Raw genomic sequence first — 23,236 nt, 5'->3', positions numbered from 1 at the left:
CGCCATTTCAAGATTGAATAAGAATTGGCAAAGTTATGCACATCGGAAGGGGCCAAAATGGGGGATACCGTGAAAACGCAGAATTTTATAGGGGTATCCCTTGGGAAAAAATCGAAAAATTAAAAAACCATATTTAAGGAAAATTTTGAATGAGGAAAGGAGGTAATTAGTTCCCCGATCACAGAATGGTACGCCATTTCAAGATTGAATAAGAATTGGCAGAGATATGCACATCGGAAGGGGCCAAAATGGGGGATACCGTGAAAACGCAGAATTTCATAGGGGTATCCCTTGGGAAAAAATCGAAAAATTAAAAAAACATATTTAAGGAATATTTTAAATGAGGAAAGGAAGTAATTAGTTCCCTGATCACAGAATGGTACGCCATTTTAAGATTGAGCAAGAATTGGCAGAGATATGCACATCGGAAGGGGCCAAAATGGGGGATACCGTGAAAACGCAGAATTTTATAGGGGTATCCCTTGGGAAAAATCGAAAAATTAAAAAACCATATTTAAGGAATATTTTAAATGAGGAAAGGAGGTACCTAGTTCCCTGATCGGAGAATGGCACCACACTTCAAAATCGGAATTGAATTGGTAGAGTTATGGCCATCGGAACTGAGGGACAAGGGAATATCTGGATATCCCACCATTTCTTGGAGGTCCCCCCTTAAAAATATTCAGATCCATGCCTTTCTTCTTAGAGATAAAGATGTTTAATGAGTTTTAAGATAAAACTTCCAGTTATGATCCTTTTTTCTCGTGGGTGGAACCAATGTCTCTGGGAAATGTTGTTTATTTTGCAGCATAGTTGTTTTTTCTGTTCACCGCGTCACGTGCTGACCCCAACGGAGCGGTAGCAGGCAGCGAGTATCGGTAGCAGGCGAAACAGTTAGTTGTACAACAGTTACCGGTTTTGTGGGGCACGCACTGCCGCTGAGGCGACAAAAGCAGCTGATGGATCGCGCGCGATCTCCATTCATGAAAAGTGGCGCTCTCTTTTGGCCACTTTGCGCTCTCGGCCGCACCGTCTGTGTGTGTGTGTGTGAGAGTGTGTGTGTTAGCCAAGCTGTAAACGGCTTAAAAGTTTACACAGCGCCTGCGCGCCGCTCATTTGGTCGACGGCGCTTGAAGCGAGCGCTTGGTCTACGTCGCGATTTTAGCCGCAAGCGCGATTTAAACCGCCACCGTTAACTGTAACAAAAAGCAATAACAACAACGACTACTGAGTGCTAACAGGCACTACCTTGCCACCTCACCTTGCCACCACCACCTTGCTCCCCCCTACCACCCCGAATCGCGTAAGCAATCCTTTTTGGTGCGTTTGGCTCGCGTTTCACGCGCGTTTCCTGTCGCCTCGCTTCATTGCTTTCATTTTTTTTGCGTTTTTGTTTTTCAAAACATTTTTTTTTAAGTGTTCAAGCTGATGGGGCACTATTTCCGCATTTAAAAACTGCAAACAAAAAATTAGAAATAAAAAAACAAGTGCTTGAAATAATTACTCCTCGAAACACTAACAAAATGCAAATGAATTACAAAAAAAATATTCGAATTGAAATAATTTTGTTGTTTTCGGATTTGATTTCTCTGCAAAAGTGTGTGTGTGTGTGTGTATGTGTGTGTTGTGGTTCCGCGCTAATAGTTTCCTGCATTACAACAACAACAACATCATAATAATAAAAACAAGAACAACAATAAAAACTGAAAACAAAAAAAAAAACAATAAACTAGCTAACTGGCCAAATAAAATTGTTGCGAAAGTGTTTGCGTTGCATGTGGCAGATATAAAAAAAAAATACAAAAACTAAAAACAAAAAAAAAACAGCTGCCACCACTGGCTGCAAGTCAAGTTAATTTGTTGTTGCAGTTGCTGCTGCTCACAGCCAACAAAATAAATTTTATTTTTATGACTTTTATGCGAAACCGATAAGATGACAGCCATAACAACAATACCAACAACAAACAACCAGCAGAAACAACAACAATATGCTGCAACAACAACAAGCTGCCACACAATAGGCCACAACTTAGAAACCATATTTTTAGTGGCCAACGGCCAATGTTTTGGTTTTTTTTTTTTGGCTAATACCCTCCTTAAACAGCTTAAAACATATCATTTTCTTGATGGCTGAGAGCACTGGGATTTTCTTTAGAATTTAGATGTTTTATTAATTTATTTTAGGCCTATGCTTACTCTAAATTTTAGCCAAATAAAATATTAAGAATACTTTACAAAAGTATTTATTCAAGGAATGATATTCAAACAAGGATAATTTTCATAAAATATTGTATTTTAAAAACATATATGAATTACTGAAATTGCTTTAAATAAATACTGCAACATTATTCCTATTATTCTGATTATTCAACTAAGAATTCTAAAATTGGCACTCTTTCTAAAAATAAATCTGAGTTCTAGAATTTAAAAAATCCTATTTATTTTAACTTTTCATCAATAATATTTATAATTTTTTGGTTCTGAATGATTCGGTTTTAATAAATATAATACATAGTTTTTTAAATATTTTTCTAATTTATATATCCCTATTTATTGCAGTTTAGGGAATTTTCTTTATAGTTCACTTTAAGTTCAAAATTTAAATAATAATTATTTAAATAAATTTAGAATAAATATTAAACAATATTCTAATCATATTCCAATAATATTTAATTCTATAGAAAAAGTATTTCAGTTCCTTTGAAGTCTGCTAACTATTTTCTATTTATTCTTGATTAGGCTCTGTAGCTTCTTTATTTTAATAACTTTTATTTGAATCCCTTTAACTAAGGATATGTATAATTTCCTTAAAGACCAATACACCCGTTTAGCTAGAGGGTATTTATTACCAAGCAGGCTTTAGAGTGCGTGACCCCAGCCAGCCAAGTTGCCTCCGGCTGCAGTTTGTATCTTTGTATCTATGCATCCGTACCTGTATCTGTAAGCCAGCATCCGTATTTGTATCTGTATCTGCGGCGGCATGTGTGCTTGTATCCGTGTGTGGCTAAGCAGACTTGCTCTTGGACTCGGACTCGGACTCGGACTCGAGTCGAACCGAAACCCCAAAACCGAATTGAGAGCCTGACTGAGCCAAGTTAAGTCCACTTGAAAGCCCGAAAGTGAAATTTCACTTTGCAGTTGTCTCTGTTTGTTGTTATTGTTGTTGTTGTTTTGGTTGCAGCTGCCTCTGAAGCTGTGGCTTTTGTGGCCCTTTTGATAAAAGTGACAAAAAGAAAAGTGAAATCATATTAATATTATTAGAATTATTTCCTCCCTCTCTCCTCCCTTCCAAAAAAAAAAAAAGACTAAAAACCGAAAGATGGCTTTAAGAAAAAGGAGCTGCAGGAGCAGCCAGGCCTCAGATACTTTACATCCGGCGGATAACACAAAACCTTTAGATACTACTAGCCGGACTAGCAGAGGATTACAAGCGAGCCATTGGCTGATTTGCATTTTCCTGGCAATGATGGTTTTGGCCCAGACTTCGATGGTTTCGGCCAAGCCACCGGATCAGGAAGCACACGTCCAACATAATGGTGAGTTACAAACGAGTATATTGTATCTTGTATCTGGCAGTAGCTTGATAGCTTGGCAGTTCAAATTGTATCTGTGACTTAATTAGCCAGCTGTGAAAGTGAAACTATTCGCCGAGCTTTTGTTTGGCGGAGAGTTGAGAATTATGGAGTTGGTGGCTTAAAGTCATCAACCGTTGCCTCCTTTGCTGTTGCTGTTGCTGTTGCTGTTGCCGCTGCCGGCCAATGGCTTTGATTTTGTGATTTGTGGCCAAGACTTTCACTTTATCTCTCCATCTATTTTGTTTTCGGCTTCCATCAAGTCTCGTTTTGAAGGTTAATTCTATCTAAAAACTAAGAGAAAAAAAAGTATAGACAAAAATTACACATATCGTATTTCGCTAAAGCGATTACAACATGATTTCAGTTTCAGTTTAGAGTTTCGAGTTTCCGTTTCAGTTTCTGTTTCAATTAAAATCTCACATGTTCGAGCTCGAGTTGTTAATTTGTCGGGCAGAGTTGAGTAAGCCGTCTCTGAACAAAGGCCCAAAAGAAAGCCAACAAATTAATCAACCAACAGCCGAGAGACACACTCTCACAGCGAAATGGCTGAAAGACAAAACCCATAGTGTACATTTTCCCAGAGACATCTCTCCGGGGATTACAACATCTTCTGGCAATTCAGCAATTACTGGATGGCAGACCTGAAGCTGGTAGGATGGACAGACCCACAGACCGCATTTTCCAACCAACTTCCGTATATATATCTACTGAGATGTGTGTTTCATAGTTAATTTTCCTTTGTTATGGCAAGACAACTCCATCTTCTTCCAAAACATTTTCCCTTCGTTTCTTTGTGTCATTATGTCATGAAGCTGCTTGCTGTCGCCTGTGCCATTTACCGTGCCACGCCAGGCCATGCAACATTTTGTGGAAAGGTTTCCCCGGGACTGGGACTAGGTCTGAGGGAGACTGTGACATTTTCCTGGTCAAGTGAAAACCAAAACAATGCCCGGCCATTTGTTTCAAAATAATGGGAAAGGCATGAAATGTCAGTGGGAATCCAATGGTAATTCTTGGAATTTTAGGGGGAAGTGTTTAAGATTACAAGGCAAGTGGATAAATGGGGGGTTTTTTAATGAAAATTATTTTAAACTGTTTAGGTATTAAAAGAGGAAATGGAAATATTTCTCAAGTTCCCTTTAATAGTATAACTTATGGACTACATGATAGACTACAGTTTGAATTATTAAATCTTTAAAAAAATGTAAACTCTTTCCCTAAAAAGTAAATAAGTTTTAGCATATATTATGTAAAGAATAATACTGTACATTTATTTATTATCAATATGTTAAGAATAATATGGACAGACTAATAATACAATTCCAATTAAAAGTCAGGAAGAATCTGTAGGAAGGAATGACAAAATTCTGACAATAATTCTATGATGGACTCTGATAGAAAATATATTTTTATTAATTATAAACTATGATCTGTTAACATAAAATGTCTTAAATTTTAAAAGCCCTTAAGGCTTATATATATATCTGAAAAGCTCCAACGATCGTTGTTGCAACCACTGTGCACTGCTGCCACTGTGCCACCTCGAATAAAGATGATCCGACCACCAGGCAATTGAGACACGAAGTCTGGTTGTAAGATACACAGATTCAGAGATAAAGAGCCATAGATATATAGAGCTATAGAGTTATAGAGCTATAGAGACTTGTGCACCGCAGATGTGTCTCAATATTTAGCAACTCATTGGGCCAAAGTCAGAGACCACAGAGGCGATTGCATCACGAGACCGCAAATTCGAGACTACCTTGTGACAATTTCCCAGGCCCCAAGCCCAAAGCCCAAAGGCCCGAAGATTGAAGACTGGAGGCTGGAGACTGAAGAGTCGACCGAAAGCCCAGGGCCCTGTCAAAACTATATGACCGGGGCTGAACAATCGGGCTTTTGATGATGACGCCCCCAATTTAGAGGCAAGTTCGGCGGCTCTCAGACCGCCAGTCCCCCAGACCCCCAGATCACTGTAATGATCCAAGAAACGAGGCGATAAAATGCAACCGAAGCGAACTGAAGCCGAAGCTAAATCTGAACAACAATTGCCATTCATTTGCACAATGAATGAAATTTAATGAGCGCGCATAATACTCACAGAAATAATAACAAGTATGCGAAATAATAAGTGAAAAGGCCTCCCCAAGACACAAAAAACTGAAAATAAAATTTAACAAAATAACGCAATAGTCGGAGCCGAAAAAAGCCACAACCAAAAGCCATAAAATCGATGTGGCATGCAACTTACTACCGACTCTGACCATGTTATGTGTTCAAAGGAAAAAAAAGACTTCGATTTATTATTTGTTAATTTTTACAAAAATCATACCACAGACTACTGGTTTATATTTTCTTTTTGTTTTTTTTTTTTTTTGTGGCATGTATGACCGTGGGCGTGACTGTGGGCGTTTGTGGTTGTGGCAAGAGGTGGCCCAGGGGGTGGCACTATGGCCCAATCTGAATTGATTGCCCCAAGATGGGGGCTTCGTTTTAATAAAGAAAAGACAGTATTTTCCCGACTGATTACTGTGGGAACTATTTATTTAAAATCTTGCATACTTGACCTAATTTTAATTTTTAAATTAAATAGATTTATTAAATATAGAATGGGAATCCCCTAGTGCGGTTAAGAGCCTCGAAGGCGTTTCGCCTTTTTGCCAGCAATAAAAAAATTGGAACAAAGCCCCAAATTCGATGGCTTGGTGGCCAAAGTTCCATTGTGCTGGGACGGCTGTTAAGTTAAAATGGTGAGTCTTAACCTTTAAATTTGAATGGGAAACGCTCTGCGCCGAAAGTGTAATTACACTGTGTTTGCGTTTCATTTGCCAGCGTATTGGTTTATTAAGCAATTGGCCGAAATCCGAATTCGAATCCGAAATCTAAGCCAAAATCTAAATAAAAGGCTAGGAGAAGAAATGCCGCCATCAATCAATTGAACAAACTTGGCCAATGGGCGGCAAATGGCTTAAATAAATGACATCGCCAAACGGTAGCGACAACCCGAAATCGAATCGATTCGAGTTCGACAAAAATTAAACCGATCGGCAGATAGATCATCGAGTTATGCAAATTATATCTCGATCCTCAATTTTTAGCCTGGTCCAGAAAAACCGTTTACATAATCCGATCCCAGGGGGGTGGGTGGCTTTTTGGCCGCATAATTAGCCATAGCCCCAGCTCATTAATATCGCTCGCCTGTTGGCCAAATTAATAAAAAAAAAACCACTGCTCTACATTGGGCGAAAGTGGCGGCGCAAATTAATCAAAATCAAAAGTCCCACTGCGGCGCATTTGATTTTATTTTTCACCCTTTATTTTGCATATTTTTATTTTTTATTTTCTTGATTGGTTTTATTTGCAACATTAAAATAAATTAATGAAAATGTGCGACATGCTGGGTGCGATTTTGAGCTTTTTTTGGCTTTTACATAAATCCTATCTAAAAAATACACTTTAGTTTTTTGGAGGGGTTTTCGGGAGATTTTAGTTACAAGAGTTTTTATGGGATATTTTATTTCCTGGTACTGCCAAATTTTTCATTAATTAATAATCATTTATTTGTATTCCTGAAAATAAAATTATAGCCTTATAGCTTTACAGAAAAACTTACAGGCTATTTTAAAAACATAAATAAATAGTTTAAATGTCTAAAATTAATACAAAAATAGAATATATGGGCAAATATATTTAATTATATTATTTAGAGTATCTCTATTTCGTAGAGCTGACTTTCATTCAACACCAATGACTTCCTCCAGCTGATTAATTGCGTTTTGTGTATTTCGCTTTCATTCAAAAATTGTTTCTATTTCTTTTTTTTTTTTTGGCCGCCTGGGATTGCAGTTACAAGCCTTAAACTTTTAGTTTTATTTAAGTTTTGATCTTTTTTTTGGAATGGCTTTTGTGTTGTTCGGATATTTGGCGCAATTTGTTGAACAAAACGACGGTGTCGGGGATGGTGTGGCAATAGACTAATTTGAACTTAATGATGTCTTCTTTGGCTTTCGCAGGGGAAAATGGCCTAAACAGCGTAATTGCTTGCGTTTGGCCCACTTGACATTTTGGCCATTTTCGACACGCACCGCTGCCCATTGCAATCAATCACCCCAAAGTTCCATTTCCCGAAAGCCAAAAAACAAAATCAGAAAAATAGAGAAACAAAAATAAATAATAAAACTGTAAAGACAACAAAACGCAGGTTGGATGGATAGATAGATGGATGGATGGATCGTTGGAGAGGTGAATGCAAATTGCGTTATGGCCATAATGATCAGTTAGGGAATGTTGTAATAACTCCAAAGCCCTCGAACCAAAATCAATCAGAAATCAGTTTTCGTTATGGTTTTTTCAAATTTCAAATTTTGGAATTGGAAATGGAATTTTGGGGATTGGGAATGGGGAATGGGGAGTTTGGATGGGATGCTGGGATGAAGATGGTATGGAGGATGAGCCAACCGTTGGGCAAACAAATCATAATCACCTATAATCATCATCATTATAATCATTGCAGCTGTCAGGCCGTCAATTGATTTTTTTTCAAATGGAGCCCTTAGGCCTGAGGCCTCAAGTACCACACTTCAAGCTCTGATTACAATGTTTCCAAAGACCAAAACATACATCATTATTAAATGGAAAAAGAAGAAAAAAGAAACATCCGTAGTATATAGTAATGATTTTTAATATTATACCACCTGGCATTCTCAGTTTCAAATTGAAAATTAAACCAAATTAAGATCTTTTAGCTCGACACTTTAAAGCCAACTTTTGGTCTTTAATTTTTCGTTTTTTTGTTTTTTTTTGGCTCGAAGCAATTTGGTGTTTTTCTTGGTTTTGTTAGCTGCTCGACCATTAGATTAATTGCATAACAAATTACCACTAAATGCCAGAGCGACAAAACGGCAAAGCGGAAAAGGTATTGGCCATCGGATCAGATACATATGGCCACTTATATGTGTTTCAGACGTGGCGAGTTAATAAAACCGAGTAATTGCCCAGAAAAGAGAGTCAGCTAGCGGGATTTCTATTTAAATGCACTGAAGAAAATATAAGATATAAAAATAAAAGATTATTCTTCTGATACTTGACTTTTTAGAGTATTTATTTCATGCTTAGAAGCTCAAGAAATAGGCTTCAGAAGTATATATATATGATATATGACATTTTAGATAAAAAAAACAAAAGTACTGGGTATTTGTAGCCTAAAATGCACTGCACAAAATTATATCCATAAAATACAAATAATAAAACAGACTTATTTCTCCAAGTACCTGGTATTTATAGTCTTAAAATATTTATTCATGCAAGTCTTCTAGCTCAATCTGCAGAAAAATAAATTAAATTAAATAAAATCTTAAATTTTACAGTCTTAGATACACTGCACAAAATATACCCATAAACATAACAGAACTTCTTCATTACATAAATTAATTTAAAGGTCTCATTTCTTTTTATTTTTGGTTTTTTTGTTGGACAACTCAACCTTAACCTTGTTGACCAAAATGACAAAAATAAAACGTATTGCGCGAATAACGTTCGAAACTGTCCGCCTGTCCGTTTGTCCAACTGTCCGTTTGTCCGCCTGTCCGTTGTACGTGCCACGGCTCTGGCCCCCACAGTTCCAGGCCAGAGTTTTTGGCCAGTTTTGGGCTTTTGGCCTGGAAACGTGTTTGCCGCTGACTCAGTGCTCCCAATAAAGCTCGAATGCTTACTACTGTTCGCCGGCCAACGGGGCGAATGAGTTATCATGGATATATCACGCATACGCCAAGTGTGCAATTGCAACCTAATTAACCATTCAGCCAGACAAACAGGCAAGCCAACAACGCAAACGAAAATGAAACTGTATTCCATTACATTTGATTCGATTTGATTTGATTTGATTTCATTTCACTTGCCGCTGACCGTCAAAACAGAAATTGCCAAGATTGGAGACGGAGATCTTAGGGCGCGTGCGCCCTTGTCTGTAAATATTTTGAAAGGGTCTCGCCGGCAATCGATTCACAATCCCCAAACAGACACACAATATAACAATAATAATAGCAATAGGATAGTGAAAAAAAGCCGCATCGTTAATCATTGCGGGATTTTGCACATTTAAAAGAGGCCAATTGTCTGTGAATTTATTGTGATGTGTTTTTGATTTGGTTTTGATTCCAAAGCGCCTTTCTACTCGCCCGTTAATTAGCCCGCGGAATTTCTTTGGGCGTGGATGATGCAGCACGTGCGGGTAATGGTCTTTATTTTTAGAAACAAGAGATTGTTCTTGACTTTGAAAGGGATATTGATGGATGTAGATGGAGTTTAACAGGCCTAGTACTTATAGCTTATAGATCCTGAAGCTCAAGTACCGGGTATTACAGTCCATCTTGCAGAAAACTTTCTTACTTTAAAACTCATATTTCAAGTTCTAATAGAAGTACCGGGTATTTAAAGTCCCACACTCTGTTCTTCCAAGTTGTTATTAAAAAAATAGCAACTCTAACAAGGTTGCAACACCAGTCGGTGTTGTGTGCCTAAGCACTTGATTGACTGGCACATGAAATCGTCGGGATATCGATTCTTGGAGCCAAACAGTACAATCCGCAGTCCACCGCACCCACCGACCGACCAACTCGATTTCCGACTGACAGCTCCCACTCCAAGGCGCAGCTCGGTGATTATTGCAAAAGTCAGAAGCCCGAGCCGAGCTGGAGAATTCGATTCGATCTGAACGAGAATAAATATCCAAAGCTATGTATCTAATAGTATGTGCCAATGGCACTCATGAGATACGATGCCCAGCGAAGCGCTCAGTCACTGCACAATGATCAGTGGGGCATGATGTTGAGTTTGGTCATTCATTCAGTCAGTCATTCACTCAGTCAGTCAGTTAGTCATTGAGTCATTCAGGTATTCATTCATTCAGCCAGTGAGCCAGTAGAACAAAGTATGGAAAATGCGAAAAACCTCAGAAACAAAACGCAACTAACTAGCCCGTCCTTGGCCAGACGGCATTATATATAATTATATCTACGAATTCTTCATGATCATGAGTCTGCGATAGGGAAGAATTAGAAGACAAAGACTTTAATGATGGGAAAAGTGTTCTCTCGAGAATGATTGCGATATAATAATTTATTGCCACAGCAATCTCGGATCTAACATAATTTTACAAATAAGGTAATTGTCTCTAAGTCTGTCTGGTTGCTCCTTTTATTATTAAATTTAATACACTTTTATTTTCATTATTTAAAAGATATAGTATAGTGTAGAAATAGTGTGTGGTGTGGAAGACCCTGAGGGTCGTACACATTTATGTCATGCAATAGTTAGTCGAGTCATAAATAATATTTAAAAGAGCCATTTAAATGCTATTATTGCGAGTGCCGCCGAGCCACTCAGGAAAACTGCAACCACTGACTGAACGCTTAGCCAACCACTGGCTGAGCCACCGAGCCACTGAACCACCAAAGCAACACCGAGTGAGTGACTAACTGGCAGTTTCATTAGATTAATAATGGTAACAAATACACATAATGGAGATCAAGTGCTCTGGGGGCTTTTGGCTTTCAGCCAATAATACCCTGCAATCAGATTGGATCTGATCTGAGAGCCGGGGCTCTAGGGGATTATCAATTGTTGGCGAATTAGAAAAAGAACTTCCTGATTCGATTTCATTTTATTTCATTTTTTGAAAGTCTATTAGGGAAGTGAAAGCGATTCAAGGCCGCTCATGACATCAGATACGGATCTCTATTATTTTAAGACTCGGAAAGAATTGATGTAATTTATTCCCCATAATTCCTAATTACTTAAAGATCACATATATCTTTTAATGCCTTTTTCACGCCCCATCTGGCCCCAAGTACCCTTTAAATGAGAAACAAATTTGATTTATCAGATCGAATGGATGTGGCTGGCCTGATGTGTGTTCTCCGGCACGATACGATGGCATTTTGATGTTCGTGAAAAGGCATAACAAATCATTTTCTACTTCCAGACAAAAAAAAAAAACAGAAAAACTGTAGAAGAAAAAAAGCCAAGAACACGAACCAAATGTCTGACATTTAGCATTGTTGTTCTTGGCTTGGTTTTGACATTGAAGCTCATCGCCAAGTTGAGAAGGAAAAAAAATTGTGAAAAAATAAAAACCCAGAGAGATCGTTCGACAGGTTAACTCTGCTAATAATTTATGGCATTTTCACAGCCAACGTTTCTTCGGCTCCACAAAAAATATTGGAGTTTGTCTAAGGTCAGGCATTAAGTAATTGTTGTTTATTGGAAAATGTCATGTTCAATTAGTCGATCGATAGCAGGTTAATGGCCAATGTCAGGCGAAGATCGTGGCTGTTTAGGGTATAGTTCCCCCAATAGCCCCCTATATGTGTAGCAGGTGCTATTACCCTTTCCCCATTCCCATAAACCATAAATGGCTAACACACATTCCCCATTTCCTAAGGTTTCTTGCCCTCTGGGCCCTCGGGCTTATAGCCGTTTTGGGCCATTACAACACTTGACGCTTTGTAAGCCATTAACCCAGACAATAGCCCTGATGTCAGCCGGAAATATATAGCCCCGGGGGGCTCTAATTACAACTAAAACGCGGTCTGGCGTAAAACTGCAGCTTAATGAATCACTTCAATGACAATGCCGGGGTCAAAATCGGCTTAATGATAACACTTTTTAGCCAAGTTAGTCGAGGGTCTAGTGCGGAGAACTCCAAAGAATGGTAACTGGAACTAAAGCTGAACGCTTAGGGGTTTAGGGTCACCTTGGATTTGAGTTTTTGGGGCGGGAAAGTAATTATAATTACAAAGCAATTATTGGCTGTACTTGGAATTAAAACATGCTATACCCATAATTAAATTTGATCAAGTCTGGGGTCTATGATGGAGATTTTAATTAATTTTTGTGGATATTAGATTAGAGACCTTAGAGATTTTTAGAACCAAGTCCCAAGACCCATTCCTATTTATAAGACAGATAATCTATTTCCCGGATTAAAGGCTGTTGTGACTAACTTTGATTTATCATATTTCTCCAGCAAGAAAGATAGATACAAAGATACATAGATACGATACAAGGCAACTCAATTAAAGTTCAGGCGGCGAAGTGAAGTTGTCATAAATAAAGCCAGTAGCCGGAGACAGTTTGGAGCTCGGGGGGACTAAGAGAAGGGACATGGCGTGGTGGTGGTGGTGGTGGAGGCACGACGACACTTTATGGATGCTATTTATAAGACGGGGCACTACGCCAGACCCATAAATCAGAGACAGTGCACACCGTTGAGTGGAAGATTTATACAAAGTCAGTGCATAAAGTCGGATTGTTTATGCATAGTTTTGAGCTGACGGCGATCATTCCGAAGTTGTTTTCATTCCAGGCACGAAACTGTAACTCACAGCTAACTAAGACCATAGCCAGCGATAAAATAAAAGTATAAAAGGCTTAAAAGGCTAAATGGCTGAAAAGCTAAAAGGCTGAAAGCGAAACTGAAACCAAATTGACTTGGCTCATGGCTAAAAGATGGCTAATTGCCGAGAGACATGTGTCTTGAAATTAACTCCAATGCTAAAGTTAGAGCACGTTATTCAAATCGGAGCAAGCTCATTTATCAAAAGCCAACCTCTTCTCTGCCATAATTGTCTTTGCCATAAACGAAACCAAAACATACAAAAAAAACACATACAAATCGACAAAACAAAGACATTCTAAATGATTGCGAAGACAGAGTCGGAGCTAAAATGAAATGAATTTAATTCTATGTCATTTGTTTTTGGCGGCGAATTGAAAATTGCCATCTGCATGCCGAATGGCTATGGCTACTCATGCCATAAACTCTGCTCCACTCGATTTGATGGTGGGTTATGTGCAGCGCATAATTGAACCACTCCCACCACCCGAACAGCCAACCCACCAACCCAACCACCCCCTAGATCATTTGTCCTTGTGGCTTCGCAATTGTAATCACGTTCGTGTCTTAAGTCTTTTGTTTAGCTTTTGGATTCCGTTTCTGTTTCATTTTTATTCTTTTTTTTTTTTGGCGGCTTGACATTTTGGCTTATTTTAAACGCAACAAGCAGAAGAATTCTTCTGCCTTTGTTGGTCAAGTTAAATGTCATCCACTTGCTTTGAACTTTAAAGTTCAAGTGTGCCTGAGCCCCTCGATTATTAATAACAATATTAATATTCTATTCGTGGAGATGGGCTGGGCCACCTTTGACCCGCAGCTTTGTTGTCTTGTTGCCAACAAATCAAACATCAACTGACCAATGCGGAAGCAAACTCTAGAGCTATAGGGAGTGATGCTAAAATGCTAGTGGATCAAGGCAAGTGGAGCACTCCCAATTGAAGCGTTTGATGGATGGGGACTGGGTCTTTGGGGAAGAAATAAAAAATTACCAAAACTAAGTTCAAGGCTAGCTTGGAGTTAGACAGGAAAAAATACATATTTATTTTGTATAATAATATTTATTATATTTATTATTCCCTAAACCTTTTTCTCTCTCTGCAAGCCAAGGATAGATCTTGAATCGTACTTGTGCTCATCCTCACTTTTTATTATATTTTATTTAATTTTTAGTTTATTATTTGGGGCGTGCCCCACCCAATGGCAAAAGCAATTCGCTTGTGGCAACCTCGACCGACGGATTTTCACAGCCAGCTAGTAGCCGGCTAGCAGCCACCAGAGGCGATGAGAAAAATGCAAATTTAATTATGCCCCAAAACCGCACAACAAACATCGTACATCGTAAATGGCAGTCAAGTTTATTTGTATGTTTTGTTTGTTTGGCTGTTGCTCTGTTGCTGTGTTGCTTTGTGGCTTTGTTGTGTGTTGATTGTTGTGGAGTTTTTATTAATTTTTGTCTTTGTGTGTCACTAGTAAGCTGTCCCAGACCATGGCATAGAAACGATATATTCTAACATAATGAACACCGAGCGCACCCACTCAGTGGAAAAACAACAACCTTTGATAATTTATAGCATCGCGTATACGCCGTGTTGCCGATCAGCAGATCGTGTAAGCATCTTTGCCAGCAATTACTATTGACAATTAATGGTCAGCATGTGCTGGCTCGAAGTGGTTTATCTTGAAATGCGATTCTCAACGGCGACTGGACTTGTAAGTTTTCGTTTTTGTATTTTATTTTTTAACCAAAGTCTCCGAAAACTGCAAGCTAAAAAAACTGACATTGACCGTTTGGATCGCCGGCCGGCTTAAAGTTAAGAATTGTTAGAGCTGAGTCATCATCATTATAGCCATATAATGCCCAGATGCTGGCCAGATTCTTTTCGGCCGCAAGTCAAGTGCAATCGAATTGCAAATGAAGACAAATGAAGTGGCTTGCTGCAGCAGCAGCTTACATACATACTTCAAGGTTGCCTCGCCTCAATGCGGAAAACATGACAAGAAGTTGCAGGAAAAATAATAATAAAAAAAAAGTAAAAATAAAAAACACATAAAAACTGGACAAATGGAAATAGAGACACACGCGGGGTGAAGCTGTCGTTAAAATGTAACATAAAAAGCAGCTAATTGCAAACATTTAGTTATGTATTCAAGCGGCTGGAACGATCCCATAAATAAACAAATCGACACGACGACAACTGTCATGGTAAAAAATACAAAAAAAAAACCCACAACACCCTCAACTCTAGAGGCGAAATGGCAAAGGTTAATTAGGAGCTTTTTAATCACAAGGCGGCGAAAAATTAAAAAGTATAATTATGAATATGAGTGGGCTGGCTTTAGGCGGATGTTAAGACTTGTACTTGCAAGAAGCTGTAAGGTGTAGATATATTTCTAATATTATATCTTAAAGGAAAGATTCTGCAGCTTCGTTTTTAAATAAGAGATCATCTGATCTTCAAGAAGCTTAAAGGAAAGTATCTTTAAGTTTACAAGTCAATCATTTTTAAAATGAAAGACCATAAGTGTCAGAAACTTATAAACGAATAAGACTAGCCTCGAAGGACCAATATGTTAGCCCACACTTTCAAAAATATCAATCAAATTTATATGAAAACCCAAGAAAAACCAGCTGAAAAATCCATCACTTTTGACATTGACTTACAAGGGTCAACTGCCAGACAACCAACTGACGGGATTTGATTTTTTCACCCATTCCCCAGCAACCTCTTTATTAAAAAATATAAAAAATGTAAGCCCCCAACCTGTTGTGAAAGTAAAGGCTTAAAGTTTTTCTTTTGATTTGGAAATTTATGAGCTGCTAAGGAAAAGTTGGATTTGGAAAAGCAAGAGACTGAAAACTGAAACTGAAAAGCTGGCGAGACACGAAACAACCCACGACCTGATCTGTGTTTACACGCATGCGCCGCTGTAAGTGCCACAAAAGTGCCGGAAAATTTCATGCCACAGCTGATGAGTTGCCACAGGAGATGCCGTGCGGATAATGAGGCACGAAAGGGGAGGAGGTCTGCCTGTGGCTCCAGTGGTTCCAGTGCACCCAAAAAAAAAGTGGGGAGTGCCCCACAGGCGTTTGGGCCACAAGCGATGGGGAAAATGGATAAGAAAATTCGACAAAAAATATATGGAATGAATATCATGAGTGAGTGCCGTGAGTGATCGAGTGGAGATATTTTTGTGGGCTGGTCGGTTATGATAACTATAATCAAAGTCAGACCTTAATTAAAGTTGATTTCTTTAATGCCTGTTTGAATTTTAAATCGAGCCCCTTACTCTTTTTTTTTATCAGAATATAATTTTTTTAATTTAAAAATTATAAATTCAACATCGTAATATTTTTAAAGGTATGTCGCCTTGATTTAAGAGTCTGCTTTTTTCGAGGAGTTGCACTTACAGCTGGTGGTGGGGCGCGATAAGTGGGCCTGCCCAAGATGATTGCAGATGGCGATGATGATAAAAGTAATGACTACCTCGGAGACCATGATGATGATGATGATTATGATGATGGACGCATTGAGGCGGCCATTTAACGCCCACTTAGACACGCTTCCCATTGCTCCATTACTCATTGCAACAAACACAACAATAGAGCGAACAATAACAATGTGTTAATTATACGGCTGACGCCCACATCGCAATCAGATAGCATCGCATTTATACTCCCGTACCGCACTGTACTCCAACATGTACATGAAACTGAAGAAGACCCATGACGATGTGCAATTTTTTTCGTTGTAAGTGTCGAGACACACATGCTCATGTCATGGTGATCGCACAACGCTGTTATGTGTATATATTTTCCATATATACTTTGGGGGATTGGAGAGCTCTTAAACACACACCCAGGGGTATAGTCTCTTATTTTTTATTTAACATATATTTCTTAGTTTTTTTTTTGTAATTTCTGTGGGCACGACGCGCTCAATTTAACGCATACGCCCCGTGGTACCTCAGCTGTCGTGCAGCAACATCTATATTTACATCGACATCGCCATCGTCACCAGGGTCATCATGTTGTGGGTTTACTCTACTTTTCTCATATTTTTTTCCATATTTTATTCAACACTTTCATAATTCGCAAACAAAGAAATATTTAAGAGAAAAAAGAGTTAAGAAATCAGACCAGAGTACAGTTTTTCGGCAACTACATTTCGTTAATTTTTTTGACAAACTTATAGAAGGGAACAAAATAAATATATAGTATATAATCTATAGAAAAATACTTACAGAAAATAATACAATTTTTAAATTATTAAAGTTTAAAATTTCTTTAAACCTTCTCTCTTTAAAAACAATTATTTCCCTCAACTAATATTTTTTCTAAAATTTTTTCTATAAATATTTAAAATACCTTCTTGAAACCCCCTACCATTTTTGATCTAAAAATCTTTGGAATTTTGTTTATAATTCTAGAATAAACATTATCTTTTATGGCGCCGGCATATGTCACCTTCAGTTCAACAAGTTAATTTAGTTTATTGAAATGTTTCTGTTTGAAAAGTTGTTCTCTTAAACTTGAACTTATTAGCCACTGTTTCTGTGGCTCAAATGCATAATTAAAGGCAACTAGCTGCTTTACGAAATCAAAACAAACTTGGCCAATGGAAAAAATCAAAGATACTTGAGTAGAGAAAGTTCAACATGATTGATGAACTCCGGAGACTGAAAGACTCAAAATTGGGCAACTATTTTGTAAATTTTGAAAATGAAAACAATGTTGTCCTGTTGTTTCGACTTGTCCTGTGGCCGTGATCGATTATCCGTCCAGCAGCGGCAACAATTTCGTAAATTAGCCAAATCGAATGGCCAAAACGTGCCACCACCAACCAACCAAATAAATAATAATAAAGTAATCTATGCTCTGGCCCCACTATGTGTCTGACCCATTTCGGGCAGCGGCTCACTATCAAGAGCCAAAAATCAAACAGTTTTTGCTTTGAGCCAAGTATCCGTACTACCAATTACACTTAACAAACTCATTATGTTCGGCTGCCAGTCGCAGTCGCAAAAATGTAACTACCAGCGGGTGTTGCATGCAGTGAAAACTTTAACAAAAATGTTTCTAAAAAAAATCCCAAAAAAAAAAAATATATAAACAACAAGCGTTGGAGTAGCCGGCACAATTGTGTTGAAATAAAAAATCTCATACTCCCGGCCAAGAGGGTGGGGCTCTGTTTGGGGCCAAAACATTTATGCCTAGAACTCGGCCCGAAAAGCACACAAAATTTATGCCAGCTGCCCGGCTCACATTATTATCGACTTTTATCGATACGACATTTGACTGTTGGCCAAAAACCAGGGGAAAAAAAATAGAGTTAAGGGGTAAAAAAATCAGTAACATAAAAAGCTGGCCAATGCTGGCCAAGTGTAATTGAGTTGGCAGGCGACTTCGCATCGTGTTAACCGATTTTTTTCTTGGCCGTCCAAGTGGCCAAAAAGAATGCGATCTTGGATTAATTTTGTGGGGGGTTTTTCAACAGGTTAGAAGTTAAGTAGAGAGTTTGAATTAATTTTATTTAAAAATTTAATCATTTGATTTCTTCGCAAGATTTTTAAAATACTTCCCCTACTATTTAATTTTTATTTTATACTTGAAAAGGGCAGTAAGCTAGGGTTTTTGATGAATTGTTGTCGAATTATTTGATGGCCCTAAGAGCTTCAAAAAAAAATATAAAGAAACCCCCTATGAGCCCCCAATTTCCTGTCCATCAAGTAGGAAATGGCATCTTCGTGCTTCCTGCTCAGCCTGAAGCCAGACTTCGAGCTTGATGATCACTTGAGGATGTCCGGCAAACCATTTCTCCACTCGACGTCAAACATTTCACATTCGGGCCGAAAGCAAGTCTCTCCGACAGCCTCTTGACAGTATTTTTGAGGCCTTTTCAGCGGCCAGAAGTGGTTGATGATTTTTATTGAACACCCTTGATTTCTCTTTTTAAAAACTGTCTTTTTTTTTTGTGTCTTGCAGTTGAGTTCCCGGAGGAGGACAGTGACATGCTGATGGAGCCGAATGACTTTTCGCCAATAACAGTGCTGCGCTCCCACGAGCAGCACTTCCACATGCCACCGACTACGCAGCTGCAGCCCCAGACTCACCAGCATCAGCAGGCCGCGATCCTGCCGAGGGCCCAGCCCAGGCAGTTCCAGTCCCCCAGCCAGCAGCAGGATCCCGAGGAGGAGCAGTTCCGGCCCATCGCCAATCCGAACGCCAAGCTCCTGGCCAGATCCTCCGACGCCGACTCGCACTCCCAGGCGGCCCAGAACTTCTATCCGCCCTTCTACCACGAGGCCCCACCACTGGGCCACTCTCGTCCTTACTTCGGCCATGGTCCTGTCTCGGAGAGCACTCCCCTCTCCCTGCCCCTGCCGCTCCTGGGTCCTCAGCAGCCATCGATCCCGCAGCAGCAGCAAGCCCAGCAGGCGCATCAGCAACAGCAGCAGCAACGGAACTTCGATGCCAGTATCTTGGGTAGCGGAGACTTTGGGGTGCTGCGCGGCGGCACCTTCTATCCGGAGGAGGAGATGCCCTACCATCCGGAGGACAACAGCGACTACATCTACGGTGACGCAAACAACGGGCACGGTCGTCCCTCCGAGGGATTCATCCAGAAGTACACGTATCCTGAGGAGCAGTTCGCCAACTTCAGGGACTTTGCGGACATAAACACGCCGGCCGACTCGGCCTTCTCGCAGTTCGTGGTGGTCTATGCGGCGAAGAACGCGACAGCACCGCACTCCCATCCACATCCGAAGAACATCTTCGAGCAGCTGGAGCTACTGGACAGGGAGAAGGAGAAGGAGCAGGAGCTGGCCAAGAGCAAGGCCAGCTCGAAGGCCAAGACCAAGCTGGCGAAGACGAAGCTGCAGAAGAAGTACAGAAAGAAGGTGGCGGCCAAGAAGACGCTCCAGGATCCCCTGGAACTGGAGCCCCTTCTGGCTCTCAGCTAAATTCAAAGGACTCGCTTCCGACTTTTCAATCGTTTTCCAACTGTTAGATTTTATTTATTTTATTTCGAGATGAATGCAAGCTACCACAAAGCAAAAAAAAGAAAGAGAGTTCTGTTTTCTTTTAGTTCACCCCCACAAGTCTTTCTTCCAAATCTTTCTTCACTTTCTTCCCACAAAATATTCGTAATTCATTCATTAATCCAAGAGTGTGTGTTTTTTTTTTTTTTGTTCTGTCTGCTTCTTGTCTCGCATCGATTGTTAATACTTAAAATTAGCCAGTAGTCTACTCGATATATACTCTATAGGTGTCCCGACATCGGATGAATAGTATATATACCATGGCGTGCTCTGTATGCCTCTATACGCGTATCTAATGTAATTATTTTTTGTCTAATTGAGCATAATTTTATGCTCAATGTGTGTGTACATAAAACGAGAAATGTTAAATGTAATTTTAAACCTAAATAAAAACGAAATAAAAACAAGTTAAATGGTTTTTTTTTATGAGGAATGCTTTTAAAAAGGGTCTCTGACATAGGGAGAAAATAAAATGGTAAGAAAAATCGTTCAAAATTTAAATAAGAAACAAGAATTGCAATAAAATATTATATATTTTTTAGAATAGTGTAAATAAATTTTAAATATTATAAGAAGGCATCCAGAGACATCTATTAAGAGTAAAATATTTAGAGGGAACTTACATTTTTACGTGTCTGGATACACTCTTTTTATTGAACTTTTAATGAAAAGTGTAGCTATTATTTTAGACATATTTAAGACAAGTAGACATATATTTATTCTCAAAAAAATTCCATAATTTATATAAAACAATATTTTATATTTCACCAAATTTTTTCAAAACCTTCCAACAATGAAAATTAATCCAAAATAGCCGCCAAAAATACTAGTTAGTTTCATACTTGCCATAGAGAGCATTTAGTAGAGTTGTAAATGAGCCAGCTGTTCTAAAAATCTAGTAAAAAAAAATAAAATAAAATGAAATATATAAAAAATATATATAATAACTAAAAATATAAATAAAAATGCTATAAAATACTCACCCAAACCAGAAGAGGTCTTCCTAGTTGAAAGAAATAGGCCCCCAGTTCCGTGTCCTTCTGCGAGCGTTGCAATGGAATCAGCAGTAGTCTCCGATGAACTGGTCCGAGTCCTTGCCAGGGCATCGCCTGGTACAGCTGCCTGGCGAATCCTTCGGCCTCCAGACGCACCTGCTCGGCTCCAAACAAATAAATGCACAGCTGGGTGGTCACCACCATCGAGTAGAAGCCCAGAAAGGCAAAGTTCTGGTTCGTATGCGGCATGATGTACTGGCAGATCACCGAGCAGTACAGGACACAGATCACCAGGACCTCCACGAAGGCAATCTCTTTGAAGCTGGCATTGAAGAATCCTACCAGCTTGAGCAGACGAGCATGTTCCGAGAATAGTTCACTCAATCCCAAATCGCTGCGAGATGGATCTGGGTTTTGGGAAAGGGTCTTCAGTTTCTGGCCCAGACGACGGTATTGGGAGCTCAGGCCCAAGGCACACCATCCGTAGAGGGTGTCCACGCCTGTGGTGGAGCAGCAGAAGAACATCAGGACGAACACCATGAGGCCACAGTCCAGGGCGTAGATGTGGGGCTGCGTGACATCGTAGGGTAGGCTGGAAAGAAACAAATATTATTCTAAGTTGCTGAAGAAGTCCTTGAAAAAGAGTCCTGAACTTACAGCACTCGAAAGGAGCTGACTGGGATAAACTCTCCCGTGTTGTAGAATCTCAGCAGGGTCATCACCAAAGGCATCACCCAAAAGGATACACTCGTCCCGGCACACATCATGAAATAAACGGCTGCCAGTAGCTGGCCTCTGCGGTTCTGCACTCTCCACTGATCCAGTCCGATGTCCTCCCCCTGAAACGGATCCTGAATCATCCGCACCAGGCTTACCAGGTCCTGGGACTTCAACAAAAAGATGGCCATCTTGAGGAGCGAGGAAATCATCTGGAGACCGTGCATCAGGGCCTCCGAACACAAAACAATCTGATTTCGATGCTCCACCATGAAGGCGCACACCGTACAGAGTTCGAAACTGGTGGCAAGGACCATGATGCCGTAGAGGAGAGGAGATCGCAGGACTCGCTGACCCTTGCCGGGCTGCAGCTCCAGGCCCATCCTGGCGAAGGTGACCCGCTGAGTCCACAAATTCCTCAAACACACCTCGATTAGCTTTGACATTTCGACTGAAACTGAAGGCTGGGTATCTTAAGTGTCCTTTTCCGTGAAGGACTTGGAAAACTTATAATTGGCCAGGTTTTTTTTTAATTTTCTAAAAAAGAAGTACAATTTGTTGGTCTCTTGATATTTTTTTGTTAACGCCCCGCTGCCAAGTTGGCCAAAAGTGAAACGGCCGGCAAATGATTTAATTACCCGCCCCGGGCGTCTGTCGGTCTAAACTTGGTCTAAACTTCACACCACACCTGTCCAAGACGGCGACAGTGGCACGGTGGCTCACTGGTATGTCATTGTACGTTTCTGGATATACGGACCAATAATGATACAAATACTTATGAATTTTAATAACCCATTCATTTTCTCATTAGCCACATCACTTTAATTGTCTCTCCGCTGGGCTGGATTGTGATTTTATTATCATGTTAATGGCTCGGAAATGGCTGTTCGATGGCTATTTATATTTTTATTATTTAATTAGACGAGGCTATCAGCTTGCTTACCCATTTATTGAACTCTATTAGTTGCCATAATTATATTTGCTGAGATATTTTAAAATATAGGTATTTAAATTAGTAATTTTATGACATAAATTACATAAACAAATTGATGGCATAATTCTCGGAACAATAAATTATTAAAAGCTATTATTACTATTTATTTGTTGGGTTTATTAAGTACTTAACCAGATTTTTAATTCATTGATTAATTCTTTTCTATATGTTTTATAAATTCATAATATAAAACTAAGATATTAAAAATAAGAAGATCAATGCCTAGTACCTCTTTTGCATTTTCTTGATTATTTTTTCTTTTCTCTTATCATAAATACCTACGTGAGTAGACTCCTTTCAAAACTCCTTTTCTTTGTATTAAATTGTATATATAAATTATATTATTTTGTATAAAAATGTACTATTTTATTAAAAATATAATATACGATATTGTAGCAAATAAAATATTTTGAAAAGGAATAAACTAAATTTCCAAATAAGCTTGCCTAATAATTTCTAAATATTTATAGTTTTTGTGGCATGAGAACCACTGTGCCCCCTATTCGTCATGGCTAACGGT

The 23,236-nt window shown here is 39.2% G+C and overlaps 2 protein-coding genes across 3 annotated transcripts; one reads left to right on the top strand and one right to left on the bottom strand.

Moving 5' to 3' along the window:
- The first annotated feature begins 1,098 nt into the window (after positions 1-1,098).
- LOC6503508 lies at positions 1,099-20,417 on the top strand. Of its 2 annotated transcripts, none has more exons than XM_001964205.3 (3): positions 1,099-1,303; positions 3,305-3,536; positions 18,953-20,417. In XM_001964205.3, the coding sequence occupies exons 2-3, from the start codon at positions 3,320-3,322 to the stop codon at positions 19,930-19,932; spliced, it is 1,197 nt and encodes a 398-aa protein (XP_001964241.2). In that variant the 5' UTR covers positions 1,099-1,303; positions 3,305-3,319; the 3' UTR covers positions 19,933-20,417. The 2 variants fall into 2 exon arrangements, with proteins under 2 accessions (XP_001964241.2, XP_032308799.1); XM_032452908.1 differs by having other exon boundaries at positions 1,099-1,320.
- A 297-nt stretch (positions 20,418-20,714) lies between these two features.
- Positions 20,715-22,711, bottom strand: LOC6504128 (odorant receptor 1a). Its single transcript, XM_001964204.4, has 3 exons — positions 21,663-22,711; positions 20,994-21,597; positions 20,715-20,905 (listed from the first exon to the last, which is right to left on the bottom strand). Exons 1-3 carry the CDS (start codon positions 22,166-22,168, stop codon positions 20,837-20,839), a joined length of 1,179 nt encoding a protein of 392 aa, XP_001964240.1. The 5' UTR covers positions 22,169-22,711; the 3' UTR covers positions 20,715-20,836.
- Positions 22,712-23,236: the final 525 nt, after the last annotated feature.

The sequence above is a fragment of the Drosophila ananassae genome, chromosome XL (genome assembly GCF_017639315.1).
Source record: "Drosophila ananassae strain 14024-0371.13 chromosome XL, ASM1763931v2, whole genome shotgun sequence".
NCBI classification, from domain to species: Eukaryota; Metazoa; Arthropoda; class Insecta; order Diptera; family Drosophilidae; genus Drosophila; species Drosophila ananassae.
This window is presented reverse-complemented; position numbering and strand designations above follow the sequence as displayed.

What these genes read in the sequence shown, in the direction of transcription:
- LOC6503508 (XM_001964205.3), top strand. Translation starts at nt 3,320, where the DNA reads ATGGCTTTAAGAAAAAGGAGCTGCAGGAGCAGCCAGGCCTCAGATACT. An exon ending in AGCACACGTCCAACATAATG is followed by an intron (nt 3,537 to 18,952) that starts GTGAGTTACAAA and finishes TGTGTCTTGCAG; the next exon opens with TTGAGTTCCCGGAGGAGGAC.
- LOC6504128 (XM_001964204.4), bottom strand. Translation starts at nt 22,168, where the DNA reads ATGTCAAAGCTAATCGAGGTGTGTTTGAGGAATTTGTGGACTCAGCGG. An exon ending in GTCAGCTCCTTTCGAGTGCT is followed by an intron (nt 21,598 to 21,662) that starts GTAAGTTCAGGA and finishes GTTTCTTTCCAG; the next exon opens with CCTACCCTACGATGTCACGC. An exon ending in GAAGACCTCTTCTGGTTTGG is followed by an intron (nt 20,906 to 20,993) that starts GTGAGTATTTTA and finishes TTTTTTTACTAG; the next exon opens with ATTTTTAGAACAGCTGGCTC.